General features: G+C 42.2%; 2 protein-coding genes across 6 annotated transcripts in view; both read right to left on the reverse strand.

The window, feature by feature from the left end:
• Positions 1-15,192, reverse strand: part of LOC106600943 (uncharacterized) — a 54,055-nt gene extending 38,863 nt beyond the window's left edge. For 2 of the 3 annotated variants that reach the window (XM_082973599.1, XM_014192744.3), the window contains exons 1-3: positions 14,490-15,192; positions 659-728; positions 156-227 (exon numbers count right to left, since the gene is read on the reverse strand). In XM_082973599.1, the coding sequence (XP_082829725.1) occupies positions 156-227; positions 659-728; positions 14,490-14,527 (180 nt within the window). In that variant the 5' untranslated portion in view covers positions 14,528-15,192. The remainder of the gene's footprint in view (positions 1-155; positions 228-658; positions 729-14,489) is intronic. The other variant, XM_014192745.3, reaches the window with a different exon arrangement.
• Positions 15,193-15,310: 118 nt separating this feature from the next.
• Positions 15,311-25,370, reverse strand: part of cpt1a2b (carnitine palmitoyltransferase 1A2b) — a 54,222-nt gene continuing 44,162 nt past the window's right edge. For all 3 annotated transcript variants that reach the window (XM_014192738.3, XM_014192737.3, XM_045714933.2), the window contains 5 exons: positions 25,026-25,154; positions 22,031-22,186; positions 19,333-19,446; positions 19,090-19,182; positions 15,311-18,724 (listed from right to left, as the gene is read on the reverse strand). In XM_014192738.3, coding sequence (XP_014048213.1) covers positions 18,614-18,724; positions 19,090-19,182; positions 19,333-19,446; positions 22,031-22,186; positions 25,026-25,154 — 603 coding nt within the window. In that variant the 3' untranslated portion in view covers positions 15,311-18,613. The remainder of the gene's footprint in view (positions 18,725-19,089; positions 19,183-19,332; positions 19,447-22,030; positions 22,187-25,025; positions 25,155-25,370) is intronic.

Consider the following 25,370-nt stretch of genomic DNA (forward strand, 5'->3'; position numbering starts at 1 on the left):
AACAATGCAGTTAACCCACTGTTTCTAGGCCGTCATTGAAAATAAGAATTTGTTCTTAACTGACTTGCCTAGTTAAATAAAGGTAAAATAAAATGTATGAAAATGCACCAAAAAGTTTGAGGAATTGTGATGAGTAACTAGTGACTATCATTTACCATTTCTGTCAAATAGTCGTTATACACGCAGCCAGTCCCGTCACACAGACGGGCTCTCCACAGGCACACCTGCTGAGGAGAGGAGAGAGAGTAGAGGAGAGGAAAGGAGAGAATCAGTCGAGTACACTATTTATCTGTTAATAACCTGAAGAGTGCAATGTGCATGGTTAAATAATCATGAAATAATAGTGAATACCTAATTGAATTATATGCAATTTCACTACAACCACGTCACATAGAATGTAAAACTTTGTTTCATTCATATATAGCTAAACAACGTGCACGTAAGTAGTAGGAGCTGGGTTTGTTTCAGGGTTGGGCTCAAACCTTTTCCAGTCAATTCAGGGTATCAAAGATTCATGGCCCACTGTTTTATATGATAACGTGAGCGAAACCCAGATGGATACTGTGGTATCTCCAGCTACAAGTGTGACTGTCAGTGCTGTGACAGCTTGAATAGTGTTGGTGAGAAATGATGAGGCAATATAGAGTCTGGAACTCACAAAGAGACAAGCTCTGATGATCCATGCCGAGTCACTTGTCATGTTGCCTTGGTAACCATTAGGATTCCCCCTGGGCAGAAAGAGATGGGGGGGACAGAGAGAGTAAATAAATAATAAATATTCTTCCTTCAACAATTCTCCCTGCAAAACTGGTTTATCCTGACAGAAACATTAATGACATTTCTTTTTTGCCTGACTGCCATTTGAGGAACAGAATGTTTTTCAAGCGTCACTTCCATTCTTTGTGTGTGTCATCAGTGTGTGTCACGTCCTGACCAGCAGAGGGTGTAGTTGTGTAGTATTTTGGTCAGGACGTGGCAGAAGATGTCTGTGTATGTTTGTTCTGGGTGTGTTTCTATGTTGGTCTGTGTGGCTCCCGATCAGGGACAGCTGGTTATCGTTGTTCCTGATTGGGAGTCATATATTTAGGAGTATGTTTGTCACTTGGGTTTGTGGGTGGTTGTGTTAACACTGCTATGATTTTGTAAGTAGCCTGTCTGGAGTCATTCGTGGTTATTGTTTTCTGTGTATACTTTGCTCTAAAAGATTAAAAAGATGAGTATCCACATTCCGCCTGCGATTTGGTCAATTCAACACGGCAGTAATTATGACAGTGTGATTGTCTATACTGTTAAGTACATTTCATATGTTGTATTGGTCATTATCAAATACTGTAGATATTTCAGGAGGTAGGATAGGTCTACTAGTGGCATAACAGTAGGAATGGATTTATCTAACTTTTAATGTGTAAGCAGCAGTTAATATCCTACCAACTGAACATAATATATACTCAAGCATGACCAGTGGTGGAACAAGTACCCAATTGTCATACTTGAGTAAAATTATAGATCATATGGTGGAAATTACATTATGTTATTCACATTACTTTATATTATAATGTATTCTTATATTAGTACTTTCACACTCTGTCTGTTCTTCCGAGAGGAGCCTCTGATGCTTAACGCTGACAATTGATTTCCGATGTCTTGGTGAGACTGCATTCCATGATTAGTGTCTGTGTGAAGTGCTGGCCTGTTTGCCATTGCCAGGTAAACCCTCCCTGCAGTTTATTTCTCCCACATAGCAGATGAATACTGGACTTCATCATTTGAGGGAAGGACCTAGTGTCCTATGTTACATTAGTATTTCTGTATAAACAATAACCTAGAGACAGAAACCTGGTGCAATGTAAATCTTACTGTCTGTTGCTTGATATCACAATGTGCCTTTGTATAATTCTACACATCTGTTATTTGTCATGAACATTCAGGAGGATGCACTTTGCTATAAAGAGCTGTAACCCAAATTTGCTCATTGGGCTCTCAACGATTACCGATGGGTGGTCGTTGACAAGCTCCATTATTGCAATTCTTAGTCGATAAAGTTTGATTGTTTTGAAGAAATCTCAGTCTCTCTCCTTTGAATCCGAAATATTCCACGACAATAAATTCATAGAACATTACTCAAGTGAAAGTCAGCCAGTAAAATACTTCTAGAGTAAAAGTCTAAAAGTATTTGGTTTTAAATATACTTAAGTATCAAAAGTAAAAGTATAAATAGTTTTAAAATTCCTTATATTAAGCAAAGAAGATGGCACCATTGTTCTTGTTTTAAAATGTACGGATAGCCAGGGACACACTCCAACACTCAGACATTATTTACAAAATATACATTTGTCTTTAGTGAGTCCACCAGGCCAGAGGCAGTAGGGATGACCACGTGTTCTCTTGATAAGTGTGTGAATTAGACCATTTTCATGTCCTGCAAAGCATTCAAAATGTAATGAGTACTTTGAAAGTACAATATTTTCTTTAGGAATGTGGTAAAAGTTATCAAAAATATAAATAGTAAAGTAAAGTACAAATACTCCAAAAAAATTACATAAATAGTACTTTCAAGTATTTTTACTTAAAGTACTTTATACCACTGTGCACGACAAAGTTGTCTTGAAGTCCAAACTCAGGATCATATACTGTACATCACTGTGACAAGGCACTATTCCTTGTCAGATCAATTGACTTATGTTATGACCTGTTTTACTCAAGAGAGGGGAAAGTAATGTATCTGTATTTAAATAAAGAGATCCATTGGTTGCTAAATATAATATTTTACACTTAGTCTTAGTCATCACTCAGGGGAACAGCTTTGGTGACCGTTGCAACACGCATGCTCTGCCCAAGTCTGTAGCCTGTACACAACAGCCATTGTGATACTTTGCCACAAGCGTTTGTTGACTGAGGGTGGGCTGGACTAAATCCAGGATTAAATCCCATTATGCTTTTCAGCTAAGCACCTTTTAAAGGCAACGTTCTCTAGCTCATGGGAAAGACAAAGGGTCAAGGCGTCAGAGAGAAGAAAGGCCCTGAAAAAGGTCACCAAGTTTCAAAGGCCATTAAAATGGGCCTGTGTCCCATGTTGAATTGACATGGAAAACTAATTGGACTTGCAAAAAGTAATCAACGTAAGGGCATTTCGTCTTTTTTTCACCCAAATTTTACCCTAAATCCAATGACATGGTGACATTTGTTTTGTTGATTTCACATTAAATTCACATTAGTTGACAACTCAACCAAATGTGAATCCAAACTAGACGTTGAACTGACGTCTGTTTCCAGTGGTTACCTTGATTATGCCAAACAGCTGCTGATACACTTTGATGAGAGTCTATGGTGATACATTTACAGAGTTCAATGTACATGGTCTCACTCACTTGGCAGATGTTGCATTTCACAACTGCTCACTCAATGGGCTTAATGGCTTTCAGTTTGAAAACCAGCTGCAGTGGCTTAAACGTGCCAGCAAAAGCCCACGATGTGACTGTCTTAATAAAGCCAAGTGAAACATACCGCCAAGAACATCCAAGTTCAGCACGTTAGATAGTTGCTTCCTCTTCCAGGACAAATATGCACATGTCTAAGAAATAAGAGACGATGGAAACCTTGTCTGTGATGTCATTCACCATACCTAAACTGACAACTTCTTCATTTTTTTCACGTGCCTCCAAAGACTTCCACATCGCAAGTAGCTCAAATGTCCACAAAATGCAAAATGCAAAATATTTATCCTGAGGACCTCATCAGCAAGGCTGTGTCTGCCTTAACATAGGCTACAAAGTGATCCCTCTGTTGTACAGTTTTGCCAAGTAAGATTAGATCTATTGGAATAGTTTGGTTTGCAATTATGGCTTATATTACAGTGAGGGAAAAAGTATTTGATCCCCTGCTGATTTTGTATGTTTGCCCACTGACAAAGAAATTATCAGTCTATAATTTTAATGGAAGGTTTATTTGAACAGTGAGAGACAGAATAACAACAAACAAAATCCAGAAAAACGCATGTCAAAAATGTTATATATTGATTTGCATTTTAATGAGGGAAATAAGTATTTGACCCCCTCTCAATCAGAAAGATTTCAGGCTCCCAGGTGTCTTTTATACACGTAACGAGCTGAGATTAGGAGCACACTCTTAAAGGGAATGCTCCAAATCTCAGCTTGTTACCTGTATAAAAGACACCTGTCCACAGAAGCAATCAATCAATCAGATTCCAAACTCTCCACCATGGCCAAGACCAAAGAGCTCTCCAAGGATGTCAGGGACAAGATTGTAGACCTACACAAGGCTGGAATGGGCTACAAGACCATCGCCAAGCAGCTTGGTGAGAAGGTGACAACAGTTGGTGCGATTATTCGCAAATGGAAGAAACACAAAAGAACTGTCAATCTTCCTCGGCCTGGGGCTCCATGCAAGATCTCACCTCGTGGAGTTGCAATGATCATGAGAACGGTGAGAATCAGCCCAGAACTACACGGGAGGATCTTGTCAATGATCTCAAGGCAGCTGGGACCATAGTCACCAAGAAAACAATTGGTAACACACTACGCCGTGAAGGACTGAAATCCTGAAGCGCCTGCAAGGTCCCCTTGCTCAAGAATACATATACATGCCCGTCTGAAGTTTGCCAATGAACATCTGAATGATTCAGAGGACAACTGGGTGAAAGTGTTGTGGTCAGATGATACCAAAATGGAGCTCTTTGGCATCAACTCAACTCGCCGTGTTTGGAGGAGGAGGAATGCTGCCTATGACCCCAAGAACACCATCCCCACCTTCAAACATGGAGGTGGAAACATGCTTTGGGGGTGTTTTTCTGCTAAAGGGACAGCAATACTTCACCGCATCAAAGGGACGATGGACGGGGCCATGTACCGTCAAATCTTGGGTGAGAACCTCCTTCCCTCAGCCAGGGCATTGAAAATGGGTCGTGGATGGGTATTCCAGCATGACAATGACCCAAAACACACGGCCAAGGCAACAAAGGAGTGGCTCAAGAAGAAACACATTAAGGTCCTGGAGTGGCCTAGCCAGTCTCCAGACCTTAATCCCATAGAATATCTGTGAAGGGAGCCGAAGGTTCGAGTTGCCAAACATCAGCCTCGAAACCTTAATGACTTGGAGAAGATCTGCAAAGAGGAGAGGGACAAAATCCCTCCTGAGATGTGTGCAAACCTGGTGGCCAACTACAAGAAACGTCTAACCTCTGTGATTGCCAACAAGGGTTTTGCCACCAAGTACTAAGTCATGTTTTGCAAAGGGGTCAAATCATTTTATAACATTTTTGACGTGTTTTTCTGGATTTTTTTGTTGTTATTCTGTCTCTCACTGTTCAAATAAACCTACCATTAAAATTATAGACTGATAATTTCTTTGTCAGTGGGCAAACGTACAAAATCAGCAGGGGATCAAATACTTTTTTCCCTCACTGTATATAATAATGTATATTTCCCCAGGTTTTAATCTCAGAGGATGTGGGCCAGAGCAGTGTGGATGGAAAATGAGAAGGAAGTACGTGTTAATCCAGAGTACTGGATCAAAGACCAAACAGTGTGGTGGCTCCCAAATAAATATGACAACGCAATAAAGGATTGGTTCACACCCTCTCTGAAATGGAAGTAATTTCAGCTTCCAAGAATAAAACTGACATCCGGTACATAGCATATACATTACACTTAGTAAAAACAACTGCTGGTTGTTAAAAATGACTGTTAAATTATTCAAACCCTCACCCCACCATTCAGAATCAAAATAGCAATGTGAAGATGTTGAAATCACAGAAGCCAGTGAAATAGAGATTTTCCAAGGGAAACCGAAAGAATTTAGAACTGGTACGTTTAAACACACATTGACAGTTTGCGTACATTCAATTTACTTGGCATGGTTTTTATTTCTGTATACTGTCGTGTGTTTAGAACTGCATGAGGAATGTAATCTGCCACCTCTAGCCACTACAGCCCCCAAGTTATGAAGGTATGTTAGCCTGCAATGCTGATTATTAAATCGAGCCCTTGTCCATAAACCATAGCCACTGAACAACCTCCTTGCCTTTTGATAGACTGGGAGGACCTTGTACCGTATTACTTTAGCTGATCTGTTCAAATCTACAAGTGCGTGGGTAGCGGGAAGGTAACCTCAACCCAGACAGAATCCCTCCATGTTTCACCATTGTTGGACTAGTGAAACAAACATGAAACGGAGCTGAAATCCTTCTGGATTTCCCGGCTAGGGACTAGGGAGGTTAACTTTGGCATGTTGTCGAATTTTGTTTTAAAGTTTGGTAATGTGTTTAGGTTGTTTTCATATGACATATGTGAGTAGAAAAGGGCTGGATGTTATTTTACACTTGCATGTTTATTTTCAGGCAAATGCCTACCCAAGCCCCACAACAAAATATGCCCCGAAGCACCAGGAAACCTGTGCCTGTCACATCGTGTGTGTGTAGGTGGCAGGGAAGTCAGGCGCAGGAGAAACAAACTTGGTGTAACTGGAGTAGTTTAATTATTATAAAACAAACTCCAAAACCAAAGTACATAATAAAATAAACATGGGTACAATAACCCGTCGCGCACCAAGCCAACAACACGAGCACATAACAAACAATATCTGACAAGGACATGAGGGGAAACAGAGGGTTAAATACACAACATGTAATGAATGGGATTGGAACCAGGTGTGTAGGAAGACAAGACAAAACCAATGGAAAATGAAAAATGGATCAATGATGGCTAGAAGACTGGTGACGTCGACCGCCGAGCACCACCCGAACAAGGAGGGGCATCGACTTCGGCTGCTACCAAGATACAAAAGGCTAAAACGCAGTAATGACGATGAGGACGACCCAACTCCTTATTCTTGATCTGTCAGGGGTGCGTAACTGGTGGCATGGAAGTGAAACGCAGGAAAGCAGAACTTGGTAAATAGCCAGAGCCGTTTAATCTACATAACTGCTGGCATACAAAAATAACAAAACACATGGGCACAACACCGGTATCGCACCAGTCACATAAAGCACACGTACTTACAATAAACAATTCCCGACAAGGACATGGGGAAACAGAGGGAACATATACAACATGTAATTAGAGAATTGAAACCAGGTGAGTGTGACAACCAGACAAAACAAATGGAACATGAAAAATGGATCGGCAATGGCTAGAAGACCGATGACGTCGACCGCCGAACACCGCCCGAACAAGGAGAGGAACCGACTTCGGCAGAGGTCATGACATGATCATTGTATTTGAGAAAGGATTTCTAATTGTAAAAACAATTGGCATGATGTTGTCCAATCTTTTATTCCAAAGAATCATCTTGGTCTCTCACATGGCTTAACCCTGGAGCATGAGGCCTCAAGGTCTCCTTTTGCCTTCTTAATTGAGGGATTTCCCCACACTAAGTTGCTGCAAATAGATGCAGTATGAAGTATGAAACTCTCCATTTCGAATTTTGGTTTAAAGTTCGGTAAACATTTGATTGTATAGAAAAAAGGTGGACGTTATTTTACACTTGCATGTGTTCTGTTTTTAGGCCTACCCAAGTCACCACTAAAATCTGCTCCAAGGCGCCAGGAAACATGTGCCAGAGCCACTAAGAAGGAAAAGGTTAAAATGCTGGGTAAGCAACCCCTCATTTTCATTCTTGAACGATGTATTTGGGAAAGGTATTCTAATTGTACCAATAATTGCCATTATGTGGTCGAATATTTTACTGCAGAAAATCTTGAGCCTTCATGCTCCAGGGATAGATCATGTGGGAGACAGATGTCTCCTCCTGCCTCTTCAGATCAGAGATCACCCTCACCAAAGTGCTGCAAAGGCTCAGACCTTTTGACTTATGCCAGAAGCAAGTATGACACATTATTTTTAAACTATTTGAATGATATAGAAATGAGGTTGTTATATTTGGAAGTGAACAAATGTAAAACTATATTCAGTACTTTGAACTCCTTTGTGAGATCTGTGACCATTTTAAAGGACAGTCGCTCGAGTCCGGTTGAGGAATACGACTTCAACCTGAACAAGACGGAGGAAGATCTACTAAAGACTGGGTATTTTATTAGGATCCCAATTAGCTGTTATGAAAGCAGCAGCTAGTCTTCCTGGGGTCCACACAAAACATGAAACAGAACATTAATAGACAAGAATAGCGTTGTGACGTGATCTGTTTGTTTTTTAAACCAGGTTTGCTGTTCATTTGAGCAATTTGAGATTGAAGGGAGTTCCATATATAATACTGTACACTTTAATTTGTTCTGAATTTGGGGATTGTGATGGGGTAAGTGTGTGTCAAAGCTGTGTGTAAGTTGACTACGCAAACAATTTTGAATTTTCAACACATTAATTATAGAAATAAGTGATGCAGTCAGTCTCTCCTCAAATCTTAGCCAAGAGAGACTGGCATGCATAGTATTTACATTAGTCCACTGATTACAATTAAGAGTAAGACGTGCCGCTCTGTTCCGGGCCAGCTGTAGCTTAACTACAGTAGGTCTTTCCTTGCGGCACTCGACCACATGAATGGACGATAATCAAGATAAGACTAAACTAGAGCCTGTAGGCTTTTTGAATAAATCACAGACAGTCTGTCACATCTGCTCCTGCTACGCTCTCTGGTGTTCAGCCGGTGTCTTCTTGACCTGCAGTTTCTCTCTCTCTCTCTCTCTCTCTCTCTCGTTGGAGACAGGTGTGCTGGAGTCAGAGCAGATCCCTACCAGCTGCAACTCGTTCCATAATCAAGACATCTACAAATACTCAGTCCTTCCACTCTGCCAGATTGTAATCTCTGCTCAGTCAGTTCATGATTCTAGCCATCTATGATTATTCAAGATCCTGTTACTGTGCTGTGCCTGTTTCCCTGCCTGACACCGTTTATCCTCTCATTGCAGTTACTGCTCTGTCTCTGGCTCCTGTTCCACATCTCACCACCCAACTACCTTGCTCTGGATTTCACTCACCACCACTACTTTGGAATCCCTTTAGGATGTGTTTACCCTGTTCTACTCTGCTAACTCCAACCTCAGTCTCCACATCTGTTTTTTCTGCAACTCATCTGAGCTTCCCAGGACCTGCACTCCATATCTCTCTGTGTAACAAATATTTTGGTTCATTCCTGTTTCCTCATCTGAGTCTGCTCTTGGGTTCCCCTGTGTCGCATCGTCTAACAGTGTCACCAGCAAAGCACACCCACGCCATAACACCTCCTCCATGCTTTACATTGGGAAAAACAAATGTGGAGATCATCCGTTTACCTACACAGCGTCTCACAAAAATCTCCAATTTGGATTCCAGACCAAAGGACAAATTTCAACCGGTCTAATGTACATTGCTCGTGTTTCTTGGCCCAAGCAAGTCTCTTCCTCTTGGTGTCCTTTAGTAGTGGTTTCTTTGCAGCAATTCACAATTTTCTGGATTGACTGACCTTCATGTCTTAAAGTAATGATGGACTGTCGTTTCTCTTTGCTTATTTGAGCTGTTCTTGCCAGAATATGGACTTGGTATTTTACCATATAGGGCAATCTTGTCACAACTGACTGTCTGAAACAAATTTAAGAAGAAAATACATTTCACAATTTAACTTTTAGCAAGGCACATTGGTTAATTGAAATGCATTCCAGGTGACTACCTCATGTAGCTGGTTGAGAGAATGCCAAGAGTGTGCAAAGCTGTGGGGTTATATCCTGCCTGTTTGGCCCTGTCCGGGGGTATCATCGGATGGGGCCACAGTGTCTTCTGATCCCTCCTGTCTCAGCCTCCAGTATTTATGCTGCAGTAGTTTATGTGTCGGGGGGCTAGGGTCAGTCTGTTACATCTGGAGTATTTCTCTTGTCTTATCCGGTGTCCTGTGTGTATTTAAATATGCTCTCTCTAATTCTCTCTTTCTCTCTTTCTGTCTTTCTCTCGGAGGACCTGAGCCCTAGGACCATGCCTCAGGACTACCTGGTATGATGACTCCTTGCTGTCCCCAGTCCACCTGGCCGTGCTGCTGCTCCAGTTTCAACTGTTCTGCCTGCGGCTATGGAACCCTGACCTGTTCACCGGACGTGCTTGTTGCACCCTCGACAACTACTATGATTATTATTATTTGACCATGCTGGTCATTTATGAACATTTTAACATTTTAACATTTTGACCATGTTCTGTTTTAATATCCACCCTGCACAGCCAGAAGAGGACTGGCCACCCCTCATAGCCTGGTTCCTCTCTAGGTTTCTTCCTAGGTTTTTGGCCTTTCTAGGGAGTTTTTCCTAGGGAGTTTTTCCTAGCCACCGTGCTTCTTTCACATGCTTTGCTTGCTGTTTGGGGTTTTAGGCTGGGTTTCTGTACAGCACTTTGAGAATATCAGCTGATGTACGAAGGGCTATATAAAAATAAATTTGATTTGAAATTTGATCAAGGCACAGGGTGGCTACTTTGACGAATCTCAAATATATTTAGATTTTTTTTAAACACTTTTGGATACTACATGATTCCATATGTGTTATTTCATAGTTTTGATATCTTCACTATTATTCTACAATTTAAAAATTTGTAAAAATAAAGAAAAACCCTAGAATGAGCTGGTGTTCTAAAACTTTTGACCGGTAGTGTACCTCTGCTGCAGAGGATAAGTTCATTAGAGTTACCAGCCTTAGAAATTACAGCCCAAATAAATGCTTCACAGAGTTCAAGTAACAGACACATCTCAACAACTGTTCAGAGGAGACTGCGTGAATCAGGCCTTCATGGTCGAATTGCTGTAAAGAAACAACTACTAAAGGACACCCAGAAGAAGATACTTGCTTGGGCCAAGAAACACGAGCAATCGTCAGACTGGTGAAAATGTGAGATTTTTTGTTCCAACCGCAGTGTGTTTGTGAGAAGCAGAGTAGATGAACGGGATGATCTCTGCATGTGTGGTTCCCACTGTGAAAAATGGAGGAGGAGGTGTGATGGTGTGGGAGTGCTTTGCTGGTGACACTGTCTGTGATTTATTTAGAGTTCAAGGCATACTTAACCAGCATGGCTACCACAGCATTCTGCAGCGATACTCCATCCCATCTGGTTTGCGCTTAATGACCCAACACAACTCCAGGCTATGTAAGGGCTATTTGACCAAAAATAGCCCTTTGACCAAAAATTCAGAAGGATCGTGAGGCCCCACTTTCACGGTCTGTATTCAAGATCAAGCAAGCTTTTACCCTTCTGCTCCACAGGAAATTTCTGTCCTCCCTAAGCTCGCCTTAGGACACCTGCGTTACCATTTGACAAGTGTACCGCCCCAGGCAAAATCCCCACCTGCCACTGTCCCCGGAGCGGGTTGCACCCGGCGCGAAAAACAATAAGAGTAGTGGTATTTCACCGGCGGCCGGGGCCTCCCACTTATTCTACACCTCTCATGTCTCTTCACAGTGCCAGACTAGAGTCAAGCTCAACAGGGTCTTCTTTCCCCACTGATTCCATCAAGCCCATTCCCTTGGCTGTGGTTTTGCTAGATAGTAGGTAGGGACAGTGGGAATCTCATTCATCCATTCATGCGGATCACTAATTGGATGACGAGGCATTTGGCTACCTCAAGAGACTCTTAATTATGTCCCGCCGTTTACCCCCGCTTCATCGAATTTCCTCACTTTGACATGAGGGGGTCAGTCACCCCACGTGTGATTTGAGTGCGACTGCGACAGGTGGGTACGCTCCTTTTGAATTTCATCAAGTTGACATTCAGTGATCCGTGCCCAGTGGGAACCTAGGCTTCTTCCGTCCATTTTATGGTTTCACAGCAAATCCATGGCCGTGGATGGTACTACCCATATCAGATGTAGGCCTCCCTCTCCAGACAAGCTAGAGATACCTCTCCCCACTTCGTAGGGCATGAGCCAGATCCATGCAATGCCCTATCACTGCGGGGCCAATGGGTTTAGTCTCTGCCTCAAGTCTAGTGAGCGTAGAGGAGACCTCCTCACCTACAATGCGAGCGCCGTAGCTGGGGAGATCTGCGAGAAGGGCCCGGCGTGCGTCCGGAGTTGCCACCGCCAACCTCCGGACCCAACCCCCCACCGGTCCGCCTTCCGTCCCGCCAACGGACACCACCCCGACGAACCCCTGCACGCAGCCCCTTGCGAGACCATGCACGAGAGAATGCGGGATGGGCCACACAATGAACTTCCAATGGTGGCGAGAGGAGGGCGACAGAGCGACTGCTCCCCCAGCCGCGGCTCAAGCCCAGCCTCGCATCGCACCCCAGACCGACTGACTCAGCTCTTAGAGCCAATCCTTATCCCGAAGTTACGGATCTTTTTTGCCAACTTCCCTTATCTACATTGTTATAACATGCCAGAGGCTGTTCACCTTGGAAACCTGCTGTGGATATGGGTACGGCCCGGCGTGAGATTTACACCCACTCCCCCAGATTTTCAAGGGCCAGGGAGAGCTCACCGTATGCCACCGAAACCGCAACGCTTTCTAGGGCTTGGGCCCCTCTCTAGGGGTGAACCCATTCCAGGGCGCACTGTATAGGCCCCCTGAGTGTATATTCTGAACATTGTTTGAGGTCAGTAGGTCACATGACCAAGGAGATATTGAAATGTTACATTTAAAATAATTCATGTAAAAACGTGTGAGATGAAAATGGACAAACTAAAGGGTGTGCAATAAGGAAGGGTAGTCAGTGGACATTCTGAACCTTGTTTGAGGTTAGTAGGTCACATGACCAAGGAGATATTGAAATTAGAAACATTGAAAACGTTAAATTCATGTAAAATTGCGTGAGATGAAAATGGACAAACTAAATGGTGTGCAATGTGTAGGCCCACTGAGTGTTCATTCTGAACCTTGTTGAATTCAGTAGGTCACATGACCAAGGAGCTATTGAAATTCAAAAATGTTAATAAGTAATTTAAATTAGTGCAAGATATAAATCAACAAAAAAAAGTGTGTGCAATGTGTGTCTAAGCGATCGGGTTAGCTAGAACCTGTTTTAAAAGTAATGGTTAAAGAGCTATTGAAATTAGAAAAATGTGATTTGTCACTATGTTGACGGTCCCTAACTGCTGTTGGTGGACGTAAGGAAAACTACAGGCGAATATCCGTTTAATATCCAACCTGAATCGGTCTTTACCTCGGTTCCTCCCACTGTGACTCGGGAAAGCATGCAGTTTAGGGTACAGATGAAATAGGCCTAGATGTGCAGTTTTCCAGCTAATATCCTGTAATTCTACACATATTGCCATCGGATGGAGGCAAAGGCTTTCTGTTTTTAATATGATAACTGATGAGCATGGTAATTCGACCATGCCTGCAAGTTTACATAGCTGGACTAATTTACCAATAAAAAATGTTTTTGGTGACATTGGCTAATTGAGTGGCTGCTGACGCACAACCAAATTTCGAAATTGCACCTTGTGTATTCTATTATTCTAACTCAAGTGGAATCGATAAAAAATGTGTCACATCCGGCTGTGATAGGGAGTCCCTTTGGGCGGGGCACAATTGGCCCAGCGTCGTCCGGGTTTGGCCGGGGTAGGCCGTCATTGTTCAGATCATTTTGTGAAGTTTAAAATGTACTGTATCTGCATACACATCAGAGTGTGTGTGTGTGTGTGTGTGTGTGTGTTGTTTCTGACAAAAAGAAGAGTGACAAGAGAAGAGTTTATCTGCATGAACGCTTGTGTATGTGCATGTGTACAACAGTGAGTTTGTGTGTATGTGTTTGTTTTTTTATGCTAATGTGAATCTTGTCATCCGTTTCTTTGTTTTTGCAGCAGCAGCAGAGGTAAAGGTGCATGAATTCTACATACCACTACGTTGACTAGACAAGGCAGATAGCAGCACAAAGACTATCCACAGAGTAGAACACTATACAGATGAGATGCCTTGTCAACCACCCATCTCTCTCTCTCACTCTCACTCTCACTGTCATTGTTGGATGTATCAGCTAGGTGTTGGCTAGAGTGCATGTGCCAATCCCAGAGTGGGTACATTGGCTATTTAAAGCAACATTTTCACATCAGTAGAGTTGTATTTTTTTTTATACCATACATGGGAATTTAACCCCCCCCCCCCCCCAAAAAAAAAAACCATGTGGCCTGCAGGCCAAAACCGTCCTGTATGTGATTCTTTTGATCCCCAAAACAGACAATCACCAGGAATTCAGCTAAACGTGTTTAATTTAGGAAATCTGTTCCCAAGTATTCCCACGAATAGAAATAGACGTGGTCCTGTCTCAATGTAATCAAGGTATGAAATTGTTGTTCCTTTCAAATACAATCCCTTTTGGGGCTTAGATGATCAGTTTGCAGTGTGGGACTACCTAAAAATTATTATAATGACGTTCCAGCCCCCCGACCATTCACTTAAACAAAACCGACCTGCGTCTGAATCTAGTTGTCTAAATGCCTACCCCTGGTATAAAAACTATTACATTTAGGTTGTGTATAAATGTTATTATTAACAAGCCTATAACAATTACAAAGATGTTGGCATGGGAAAACAGAAATAGATCGAATATCAGCAACACCTTACCTTTTAGTGTCTGCTCTAGAAGTCTTGCAAGCGTGCATCTTGACATTACTTTCACTTTTGTAGACTACAGCGCTTTTGTAGTTTAAACTGCCACTCCGGCCCTCCTCTTCTCCCTAAATGTGAAAAAAGGTCCCTGTACCACTTGGACATTCTAGGGACTTTTATGACCTCAGGGAAGTCGGCATTGACACCTCAACGACCCTTAATAGCTCCACTAGGCTACATTCACATATCGCGGAAGGAATAGGATGTTATTGGAGTTCTAATCCAACGTCATAAACTGAAGTAGACATGTCGAGCCTTTCCGCAAACTAAAGAACCCTGCGTAAATGCCAATCGCGGGATCACGGTTCAGGTATTTTGCGGTCAGTGCAGTTGGCTGTAAACTCAGAGCTGAAAATAGGAAATGTCCCGTTACTGTGGACACTCAATGCACGGATGTGTCGACGAGTTAGTAACAGTTTCCGCATGTGAATTATGAACGCCTTTGAATGGAAATGACTCATTTGCAATACAAAAATAATCATGTATTTTGTATCCCATTGTTATAACCTAATTCCTTTTTTTTTTTTTTTTATCCCTATTGACTATGGATTATGTCATCTTTCTGCGGAGCAACTTCTCTGCTGACAAAAGTTAACAAATATCTTCACATAGTAGAGGGAGATATGGAGTGGAGCTGCATGGGTGCTCTTTGATATCACAGCATCTACCCAAATCACTTCGAAATAATTTTAGGTTGGAGCAGCTGTGTCCATGGTAGCTCATGCATGCTCAAGGAATGACACACACACGGAAAAGCATAACACAGAACCAATTAATTTGCTGCATTGTTGTTTATAGGCGGAATGACAACATGTTGATCCATAGATGTTTTTATTGCCTACATGTGCCTGCAGTGTTTTTGGATACACCATTGCTACTGCCAGAACCAGCATATGGCTCTAGACACAATAGTGTGCACATGGTTCTCTTTCTTTTTACCTGCAAAGCTTAGGATCAATTCCTCCCGCAATATCACCACCAGTGACTGCTGTCAATTCAAGGGAATTGATTCAGGCCTATATCTGGTTGGTAAACGTAGACCATTCATTCAACTAGGCCACTGGGCTGTTCAATTCCGGTCCTGGAGGACCAAAACGCTTCTGGTTTTTAATTGCACTCACCTGGTGTCCCAGGTCTGAATCAGTCCCTGATTAGAAGGAGAAGATGAAACCCAGAAGTGATTTGGCCCTCCAGGACCAACATTGAATAGCCCTGATCGGGCATTGCTCCAATCCAAGACTTGAAACTCAGCCCTTCTCCTGAGCTGAAATTGCCTTCCAACCAATAATTTCTGGATGTTCTTAATCAGCAGCCAAGACAGCAGTCAACTTTGTCAACTTTGTCACAAACAGTACCTACTAGGCCATGAAAAGTATTCAATTCATACTACCATTACCATTGGTTAAAGGCATTTTTACAGTCACGTTTACATATAAATAATTCTTAATATGCAAAATGACTGACAATAATATGAGCGTCCTACTTACTATACATACAACAAACAAAAAACGTAAACATGGATTAGGTTCCATCCACCTAGGTTCTGAGCATCACATAGTTTCCCAATCCTTGTCCTGGGGATTGGGAAACATTTAGTTTCCTTGCCCTAGCACTGACACACTTGACTCAACGAATCATCAAGTGATTCGTTCAATCAGGTGTGTTAGTGCCAGGGCAAGAACACTTTTTTTGCACCCTTTTTGGGTCACCAGAACCAGGATTAGAAACACTGACACATACATTAAACTAGTGCTGCTGGGTCGGCTGGAGCGGACAGCTATAGACAGAGATCTGTATATAATGATGAGATACTCATGTCTCCACCCCAACAATGGGAGTCGTTGTCCCAAAGACGGGAAGGCAGGCGACAAGCGTAGGGCAACAATAAGCCCATAGAAACGCACTGGCTTGTTTTGGAAAGATTTTGGCGTGAGTGATACGTTGTGCTTTGCCTCTTCCTCTCTGCTATAGATGATCCCATTCTGGGGAACTTAAAAGGACCCCCTCCCCCCAGAGGAAGTTGCCACCACTATTTTGACGTAATCATCAACAAATAGGGCACTGAGTCAGTCAGTGAGTCATTCAGTGTAGCTAGCTAGCATGCTAACATTATCTAGCTATCTATCTTGCTAACATTATCTAGCTAGCCATCTTCTATCTTGCTAACATTATCTAGCTAGCCATCTTGCTAACCTTATTTTGCTAGTTAATGTTACCTGTTGCTGTTTTTTTTTACTACGCCAGTAGCAAGCTACTGTAGCTCTATGGCTGGTTCTGGATTTGTCATAAGCATTGATTTAGGGAAACTCCGCCACAGATGGAAAACACTGGCCTATCTTTGACACCGCCATCTATCGTTATCGTCAAAGTTTTGGCATCTTCCACAAATTATGGCCTCGACTCCACCATAAAAACAATTCCAGAGAATAATATGAAGCTCCAGTAATATTTATAACTATTGACTGCTGATATGCGTTTTCGACATTGTAGTGCAACCTTTGGTACAGTAGGTAGGCTGCTGGCAGGTTTTGGCTGGGGTACAGCAAAGCCAAGTCAGCCCATGCTTATGGTTCTCACAGGGGAGTTGAAATGATAGGCCACAATGACTTTGCTTACATTAACTATAAATTCCTTGAATTTTCTTTCGCTGGTGCCTTTTCATTATCTGAATAGACATTTGTGGTTTCTAGCTAACCTTACACCAATCAAAACAGTGGAGCCTGTAGTAAAGCAAAACTTTAGTTGTCAAAACCATTCAGAAACGGGGGGGAAGCGGGTTTGCAAAATGCCATCATATCACGCATTTATACCATTTATAAAATAGTCAAATATTTTTTTTTTTAATACAGACTAGCAAAAAAAATAAGTAAACATTTACAAATGATCCAATCGCGAAGAGGAAAAACTTTGCAGCGGTTTCTGATGAATAAACAATGCCATGCTGGTGGGTGGTAACATTTAAATAAAACCCAGCCCTGAAACAAAACGTAGGCTCTGGCCATTGTCTTTCAACTCGAAAAAGTGGATTTCTACCGGTGAGGGTGTTTAAAAACAAAAAATGGACCTCGCCCGTAATCAAAAAGCATCTCAGAGTAGTTGTGCTGATCTAGGATCCATCCCTGTCCATATACTCTTATTAATTATGATCTAAAAAGGCAAAACGGTCCCTACATCAACACTCCTAATCTGAGATGCTTTATGAATACGAGCCCTGGAGATGATCCCTAGCCAAAGAATTAAGAAGATATCCTGGACAGGGTTGGGATCAATTACATTTCAATAAAGTAAATTCAAAAGTGATTTTTATTAAAATAGAAAAACAGAAAATCAAATAAGTGCTTCTCCTTCTCTTATGTATTGAGAAATCATTGAAAAATCTAATTGAATTGTTTTTAAAATCACTGAATTTGAATTAACTTCCTGAATTGATTGAATTGAAATGGAATTGACCCCAACCCTGCCCCTGATATCTTATCCTAATGATGTTCACTGCAGCCGACCCATTCAGTTAGTGATCTACATTCAAGTGAGAATAGAGTTAAACCAAAATTACAAGTCCGTCCCGATTCTTTAAACTTCCACTGCTTCTCCTATAGCTTTATTTTTAACAAGGGAAGTCTTTTTTGAGGCCAACTTCAAAAGGACTTTTCAATAAAATATTCCAACTCTTTCCAACAGTAGTTCACGTTCAAGATGATAAAATAGAAAAGAAAAGCCATAATGGTGGGTTCACAAAGAAAGAAAAACAAGAAAAAAAGGTTATTGCCTACCTCTGACCTATGTGGGGGTAACCTCCCCTCATTCTCTTCTCTTTTTGTGGAGATATCTCTCTCCCATCCCTCCTTCCCTAGCTGTCTGCCTCATCTTTGTTAGTTCCCTTGCTTCCTATTGCACTTCTCCATCTCTTCACCTCTATCTCTGAGCAGAAGGGAACATCTCTCATCATTCCATCACACCGAATCTCTTAGGGCTTTCTTTATACAGAACCACGCTCAATATAATATTATCGCTCTATCAAAAAAACTAAGCAAACCCCTACCCCCATCCCACCCCATGGTCCCTTCTTTCCCTGTAAGTGTTCACTGCTGTTTCTTGTCCTGGGCCTGTGAGTTCTCTGTCTTAGCTGGGGAAAGCACAGAGAGGAGATCCAATAGAGCCCGACTGATCTGGGCCCCGAACCGGTGGGAGTCCTGAGAGAGAGAAATAGGAGATACAATGATTTGACTTGGTTTATTTCTGGGGAGAAATATGATGGAAAAAGATGGAGAGAGAGAGAGACAGATTTTGATTTGGTTTTACTTATTGGGAGGGGGGGGTTAAAGACTTGTACAGATAGAAGGGAGGGGGGAGGGATAGATAGATACAGTAGATAGAGAAAGGGAGATGAGGGGGGGGGGGGGGGGGTCTTTAAAAGGGCACATTCATAATGTTCAGCTGGCCATGCATGATTTGTGTCTGTTTAAAAGAGACAAAATGTATAGCTTGTCAACGTTTCCATTTGCTATATGCACGTTAACATCTGTCACCAATACATGAGTGTATAATACACACTAACCGTCTCAGAGAAGGAGTGCTTGCAGGATACATGGTAGTTGATCATGTCCTCTCCTACGATAATGTACGACACTCCGTAGCCATCGTCTGCCACCTGGAACAGAGGTAAGACGTGGGGAAAGTAGCAAAAGGGTGTGTGTCAGTCTGCGTAGGGGTGTGTGTACTCACAGGGCCAAAGCTTCCCCAGGTAGTTGAAGTCTGGGTAGAGGTGTGTGTGTCTGCGTCGAGGTGTGCGTTTACTCACAGGGCCGAAGCCTCCCCCCAGAGATATAAAGTCTGGGTGATTCTTCATGTCAAACAGCTCCAGCTGCTGAACCGGAGTCTGACTGGTGGAGAGACGCCAGGGCTCTGACAGCACCTAGATGGACAGACACACAGAAGGATCTAGGTGTTGTCGGAGCCCTAGCAGACGCTTTTAACCAAAGCCACTTACAGTCATGCTTGTATACATTTTTTATTTTTTTTAAGTATGGGTGGTCTGGGAATTGAACCCACTATCTTATTTCAGACCCTACAGGATATTGACAGAAGCTGACACACAAACACCAGGGCCTGATTAATGCAGGGGCTTACAGGGGCTGAAGTTAAGGAACCTCTTTACTTGGCAATTTGACTGTTAAACTCAAGGGTACTCTAGCAATACACTAGCCAGTCCTGGGTTGAATGGGAACTGCCATCTATGGATTATATTTCTATGGTTGTTTGCAGCTGTCAAGTTTGCCTTTCTCAAACTTCCAATTACAATGTGGGAAAGACACATTTTGGAAAGTAAACGCCTACTGCTGAAAAGACAAAAATTATTTGTCTGTGAAACGAATATAAAGTATTTTTCCCCTCAACAACTTCCAATTTTGAGCAAATAGCAGCACTGTTTATCAAAGTAGCTTATCTTGAGACAGGCTATTGCCACGACGAGCTCAGAGCCATCACCGGTGAGTAGCCTTTATCTTCATCATTGGGTGAGTCAGTGCTACTGGAAAGTTTCCTTAGTAGCCTAGTGCATTCGGGAAGAATTCAGACCCCTTCTCTTTTTCCAGGTTATGTTACGTTACAGCCTTATTCTAAAATGGATTCAATTAATTGTTCTCCTCATCAATCACACACAATAACCCATAATGACAAAGCAAAAAACAGGTTTAGAAATTTGAGCAAATGCATTACAAATTAAAAAAATAGAAATTATATACGTAAGTATTCAGACCGTTTGCTATGAGACTCGAAATTGAGCTCAGGTGCATCCTGTTTCCATTGATCATCCTTAAGACGTTTCCAGAACTTGATTGGAGTTCACTTGTTGTAAATTCAATTGATTGGACATGATTTGGAAAGGCACACACCTGTCTATATAAGGTCCCATTGTTGACAGTGCATGTCAGAGAAAAAACCAAGCCATGAGGTTGAAAGAATTGTCCATAGAGTTCTGAGACAGGATTGTGTCGAGGAACAGAACTGGGGAAGGGTACCAAAACATTTCTGCAGCATTGAAGGTCCCCAACAACACAGTGGCCTCCATCATTCTTAAATGGAAGAAGTTTGGAACCACCAAGACTCTTCATAGAGCTGACCGCCTGGCCAAACTGAGCAATCGGGGGAGAAGGGCCTTGGTCAGTGAGTTGACCAAGAACACAACGGTCACTCTGACAGAGCGCCAGAGTTCCTCTGCGGAGATGGGAGAACCTTCCAGGAGGACAACCATCTATGTAGCACTCCACCAATCAGGCCTTTATGGTAGAGTGGCCAGACGGAAGCCATTCCTCAGAAAAAGGCACATGACAGCCCACTTGGAGTTTGAAAAAACGCACCTAAAGGACTCTCAGACCATGAAAAAGATTGAACTCTTTCGCCTGAATGCCAAGGGTCACATCTGGAGGATGTGACGCTTGCACCATACTTAGTGAAACATGGTGCTGGCAGCATCATGCTGTGTGGATGTTTTCCAGCGGCAGGGACTGAGAGACTAGTCAGGTTTGAAGGAAAAATGAACAGAGCAAAGTACAGAGATCCTTGATGAAAACCTGCTCCAGAGCACTCTGGACCTCAGACTGGGGCGAAGGTTCACCTTCCAACAGGACAACGACCCTAAGCACACAGCCAAGACAACACAGGAGTGGCTTTGGGACAAGTCTCTGAATGTCCCAGCCAGAGCCTGGACTTGAACCCAATCTAACATCTCTGGAGAGACCTGAAAATAGCTGTGCAGCAACGCTCTCCATCCAACCTGACAGAGTTTGAGAGGATCTGCAGAGAAGAATGGGAGAAATTCCCCAAATACAGGTGTGCTAAGCTTGTAGCATCATACCCAAGAAGACTCGAGGCTGTAATCGCTGTCAAAGGTGCTTTAACAAAGTACCGAGTAAAGGGTCTGAATACTTATGTAAATGTGATACATTTTGTATTTTTAATGCATTTGCAAAAATTTCTAAAAACTGTTTTTGCTTTGTCGTTATGGGGCATTGTATGTAGATTGAGGAAAAACAACAATTTAATCCATTTTCGAATAAGGCTGTATCCTAATATTGTACTATCTGTGTGTCTCTTCATTGGCCTGGCCTGGGCTATTGTTTGCATTCAAGACCAGGTCGTTTTTATTGATCTCCGTTTGTCAGTGTCAGAGTAGCCACTCATTTTGGTCATTTGTGTAGTATTAAAAAAAGATTCTGCTAATAATGTCTTATGTCATGTAAATGATGTATAATTGCATGAAATGCGTTTATCATAGGCCAATTTTTTGGGGACCCTGCTAAAAACATTTCCCCATGTGTGGAAATTCAAAAAACACCAATTAGGGCTTCATAAAAATTGGTATTTTACTTCAACAGTAAATGTAGCCATGCACTGCTACTGAAGTTAACGAATTGCATCTTTATGTGCTGATTTGTTTACAGAAAATGAGGGTGTGCCGGGAAGGGGGATACTGTTCTTGCTAGCATGTTAGCACCTACCTCTGTTAGGAACGGTGACTCCACCCCCAGGTATTTAGACACCACGTACAGGCAGAAGAGGTGCCTGTCAATGCCGGACCCTGTCATGGCCAATCGGTAGAGGTTCTGGTGCTTCTCAGCAGCCAATCGGAACAGCCGCCTGCAGTGCTCCGGCCCCTGTAATAAGATAACCTGTCTGTTAGAAGTGAGATAGGATGAATTATGATTACAGTTGATGGTAGTAGTGGGGCGAAAGAGGTTACTAAAAAACAATTGTAATATGAGAATGAAACCCCCATAAGAGGTTAATGTAGATATTTATGGCGTGAAACTGGTTCCGCTAGGCTAGGAGATTATTATCGAGTTAATCCTCATTATTTTAATGGATATATGCTAATTACTGTTGGAGTATTTTATTTCTTTAGTTGAGTATGTAGTAGTTTAATTCTGAGGTGCAGATAATGGAGTTAAGTGCAGTTATCCATCAGGCATGAGCAAATCTGTCATAAACCTGGAGCTAGATATTCCAATTGAGATTATGACTTGCAATTTTCGAATATTTGGTGAAAACTTGATCGTTCCATGAGACAAGTGTCAAGGTAGAGAACAGCACTTCTAAAATGAGCTAATAAGACTTAATACATGCAGTGCTAACTGGACATAATCATTAGCTAGATCCCAAATGTGATATTTTAACTTATTAGCATCCTATTGATGAAATGTACAGTACCAGTCAAAAATTTGGACACACCTACTCGTTCATAAAAATCTATTTTGATTTGTTTAACACTTTTTTTGGTTACAACATGATTACACGTGTTATTTCAGAGTTTTGATGTCTTCACTATTATTCTACAATGTAGAAAATAGCACGAATAAAGAAAGACCATTGAATTAGTAGGTGTGTCCAAACTTTTGACTAGTACTGTACAGTCGTGGCCAAAAGTTTTGAGAATGACACAAATATTAATTTTCACAAAGTCTGCTGCCTCAGTTTGTATGATGGCAATTTGCATATTCTCCAGAATGTTATGAAGAGTGATCAGATGAATTGCAAAGTCCCTCTTTGCCATGCAGACGAACTGAATGCCCAAAAAACATTTCCACTGCATTTCAGCCCTGCCACAAAAGGACCAGCTGACATCATGTCAGTGATTCTCTCGTTAACACAGGTGTGAGTGTTGACGAGGACAAGGCTGGAGATCACTCTGTCATGCTGATTGAGTTTGAATAACAGACTGGAAGCTTCAAAAGGAGTGTGGTGCTTGGAATCATTGTTCTTCCTCTGTCAACCATGGTTACCTGTAAGGAAACACGTGCCTTCATCATTGCTTTGCACAAAAAGGGCTTCACAGGCAAGGATATTGCTGCCAGTAAGATTGCACCTAAATCAACCATTTATCGGATCATCAAGAACTTCAAGGAGAGCGGTTCAATTGTTGTCAAGAAGCCTTCAAGGCTCCCAAGAAAGTCCAGCAAGCACCAGGACCGTCTCCTAAAGTTGATTCAGCTGCGGGATCGGGGCACCACCAGTACAGAGCTTGCTCAGGAATGGCAGCTGGCAGGTGTGAGTGCATCTGTGCGCACAGTGAGGCAAAGACTTTTGGAGGATGGCCTGGTGTCAAGAAGGGCAGCAAAGAAGCCAGGAAAAACATCAGGGACAGACAGATATTCTGCTAAAGGTACAGGGATTGGACTGCTGAGGACTGGGGTAAAGTCATTTTCTCTGATGAATCCCCTTTCCAATTGTTTGGGGCATCTGGAAAAAAGCTTGTCCGGAGAAGACAAGGTGAGCGCTACCATCAGTCCTGTGTCATGCCAACAGCAAAGCATCCTGAGACCATTCATGTTGGGGGTTGCTTCTCAGCCAAGGGAGTGGGCTCACTCACAATTTTGCCTAAGAACACAGCCATGAACAAAGAAGGGTACCAACACATCCTCCGAGAGCAACTTCTCCCAACCATCCAGGAACTGTTTGGTGACGAACAATGCATTTTCCAGCATGATGGAGCACCTTGCCATAAGGCAAAAGTGATAGCTAAGTGGCTCGGGGAACAAAACATCAATATTTTGGGTCCATGGCCAGGAAACTCCCCAGACCTTAATCCCATTGAGAACTTTTGGTCAATCCTCAAGAGGCGGGTGGACAAACAAAACCTCACAAATTCTGACAAACTCCAAGCATTGATTATGCAAGAATGGGCTGCCATCAGTCAGGATGTGACCCAGAAGTTAAATTACAGCATGCCAGGGCGGATTGCAGAGGTCTTGAAAAAGAAGGGTCAACACTGCAAATATTGACTCTTTGCATTTACTTCATGTAATTGTCAATAAATGCCTTTAACACTTATGAAATGCTTCTAATTATACTTCAGTATTCCATAGTAACATCTGACAAAAAATATCTAAAGACACTGAAGCAGCAAACTTTGTGGAAATTAATATGGGTGTCATTCTCAAAACTTTTGGCCACGATTGTATGTCCCAAAACACTTGTGACAACACAGTGAACATAATGTAGGCCTACCTGTTAGGGTAGCATGGGGTTACTTGCCAACTGCGAAATGGCGGCAATGATTTTGCACTGACGCATCGCCACAGTTAAATGACTACAGAGGAAACACTGGTGTGAAGCACAAATGTCTTGCATCGCTCTCATCTCAATATCGGTGTCAAAGGGCTAATATTTTTTGCCTCTTGACATATGGATATTGCATATGTCAATATCACAATTTGAATTTGAATTCAATTAATCTTACAGCTGTAAGAGTCATCAGTGTCTGAAGAAAGAATGCAAATCCCTTTGAGTGAAACCCGTTTCTTCCTAAATGACCTTATTTATACTGGAGTGAAATCTGTTTCAATATCAAGTGTGAACACATTCATTCCGAAGTGAACGCGACTCAGCATCAATAACACAGTAAAACCTGTGAAACCTATTTTCACTGAGCCACTGGGAAGGTTCTAGAAGAATTTATGAGCACCATTTAAAACACCCCCCAATCAGTACGCCTACCTCTCCGCTCTCCACAGCCTTGACAAAGGCACAGCCCTCATTGGAGCAGGACCGTACAGTCTCCGTCCTCCCCTCTCGGAACAGCCGTGTCATGGAGGCCTCGTAGGTGAGGCAAAATGTCTTACGATCCTGGGAGACAAAAAATGTAAAGGGAACATTATTAGTATAATTACTTGAAATGATCAGTATTCTTCTCAATGTTCATGGATGGTAATAATGTTTTCATGTATTTATTTTTTTCGAACCTTGTACAGCTCAGCATACTGCACAATTTTATTATAAAGCAATAGCCAATTTCCGTGGTAGCCTACTCTAATTCCATTCCTAGTTGCAAGATGTTGTTAT

This window comes from Salmo salar, chromosome 03, assembly GCF_965601325.2.
Source record: "Salmo salar chromosome 03, fSalSal1, whole genome shotgun sequence".
Classification (NCBI taxonomy): domain Eukaryota; kingdom Metazoa; phylum Chordata; class Actinopteri; order Salmoniformes; family Salmonidae; genus Salmo; species Salmo salar.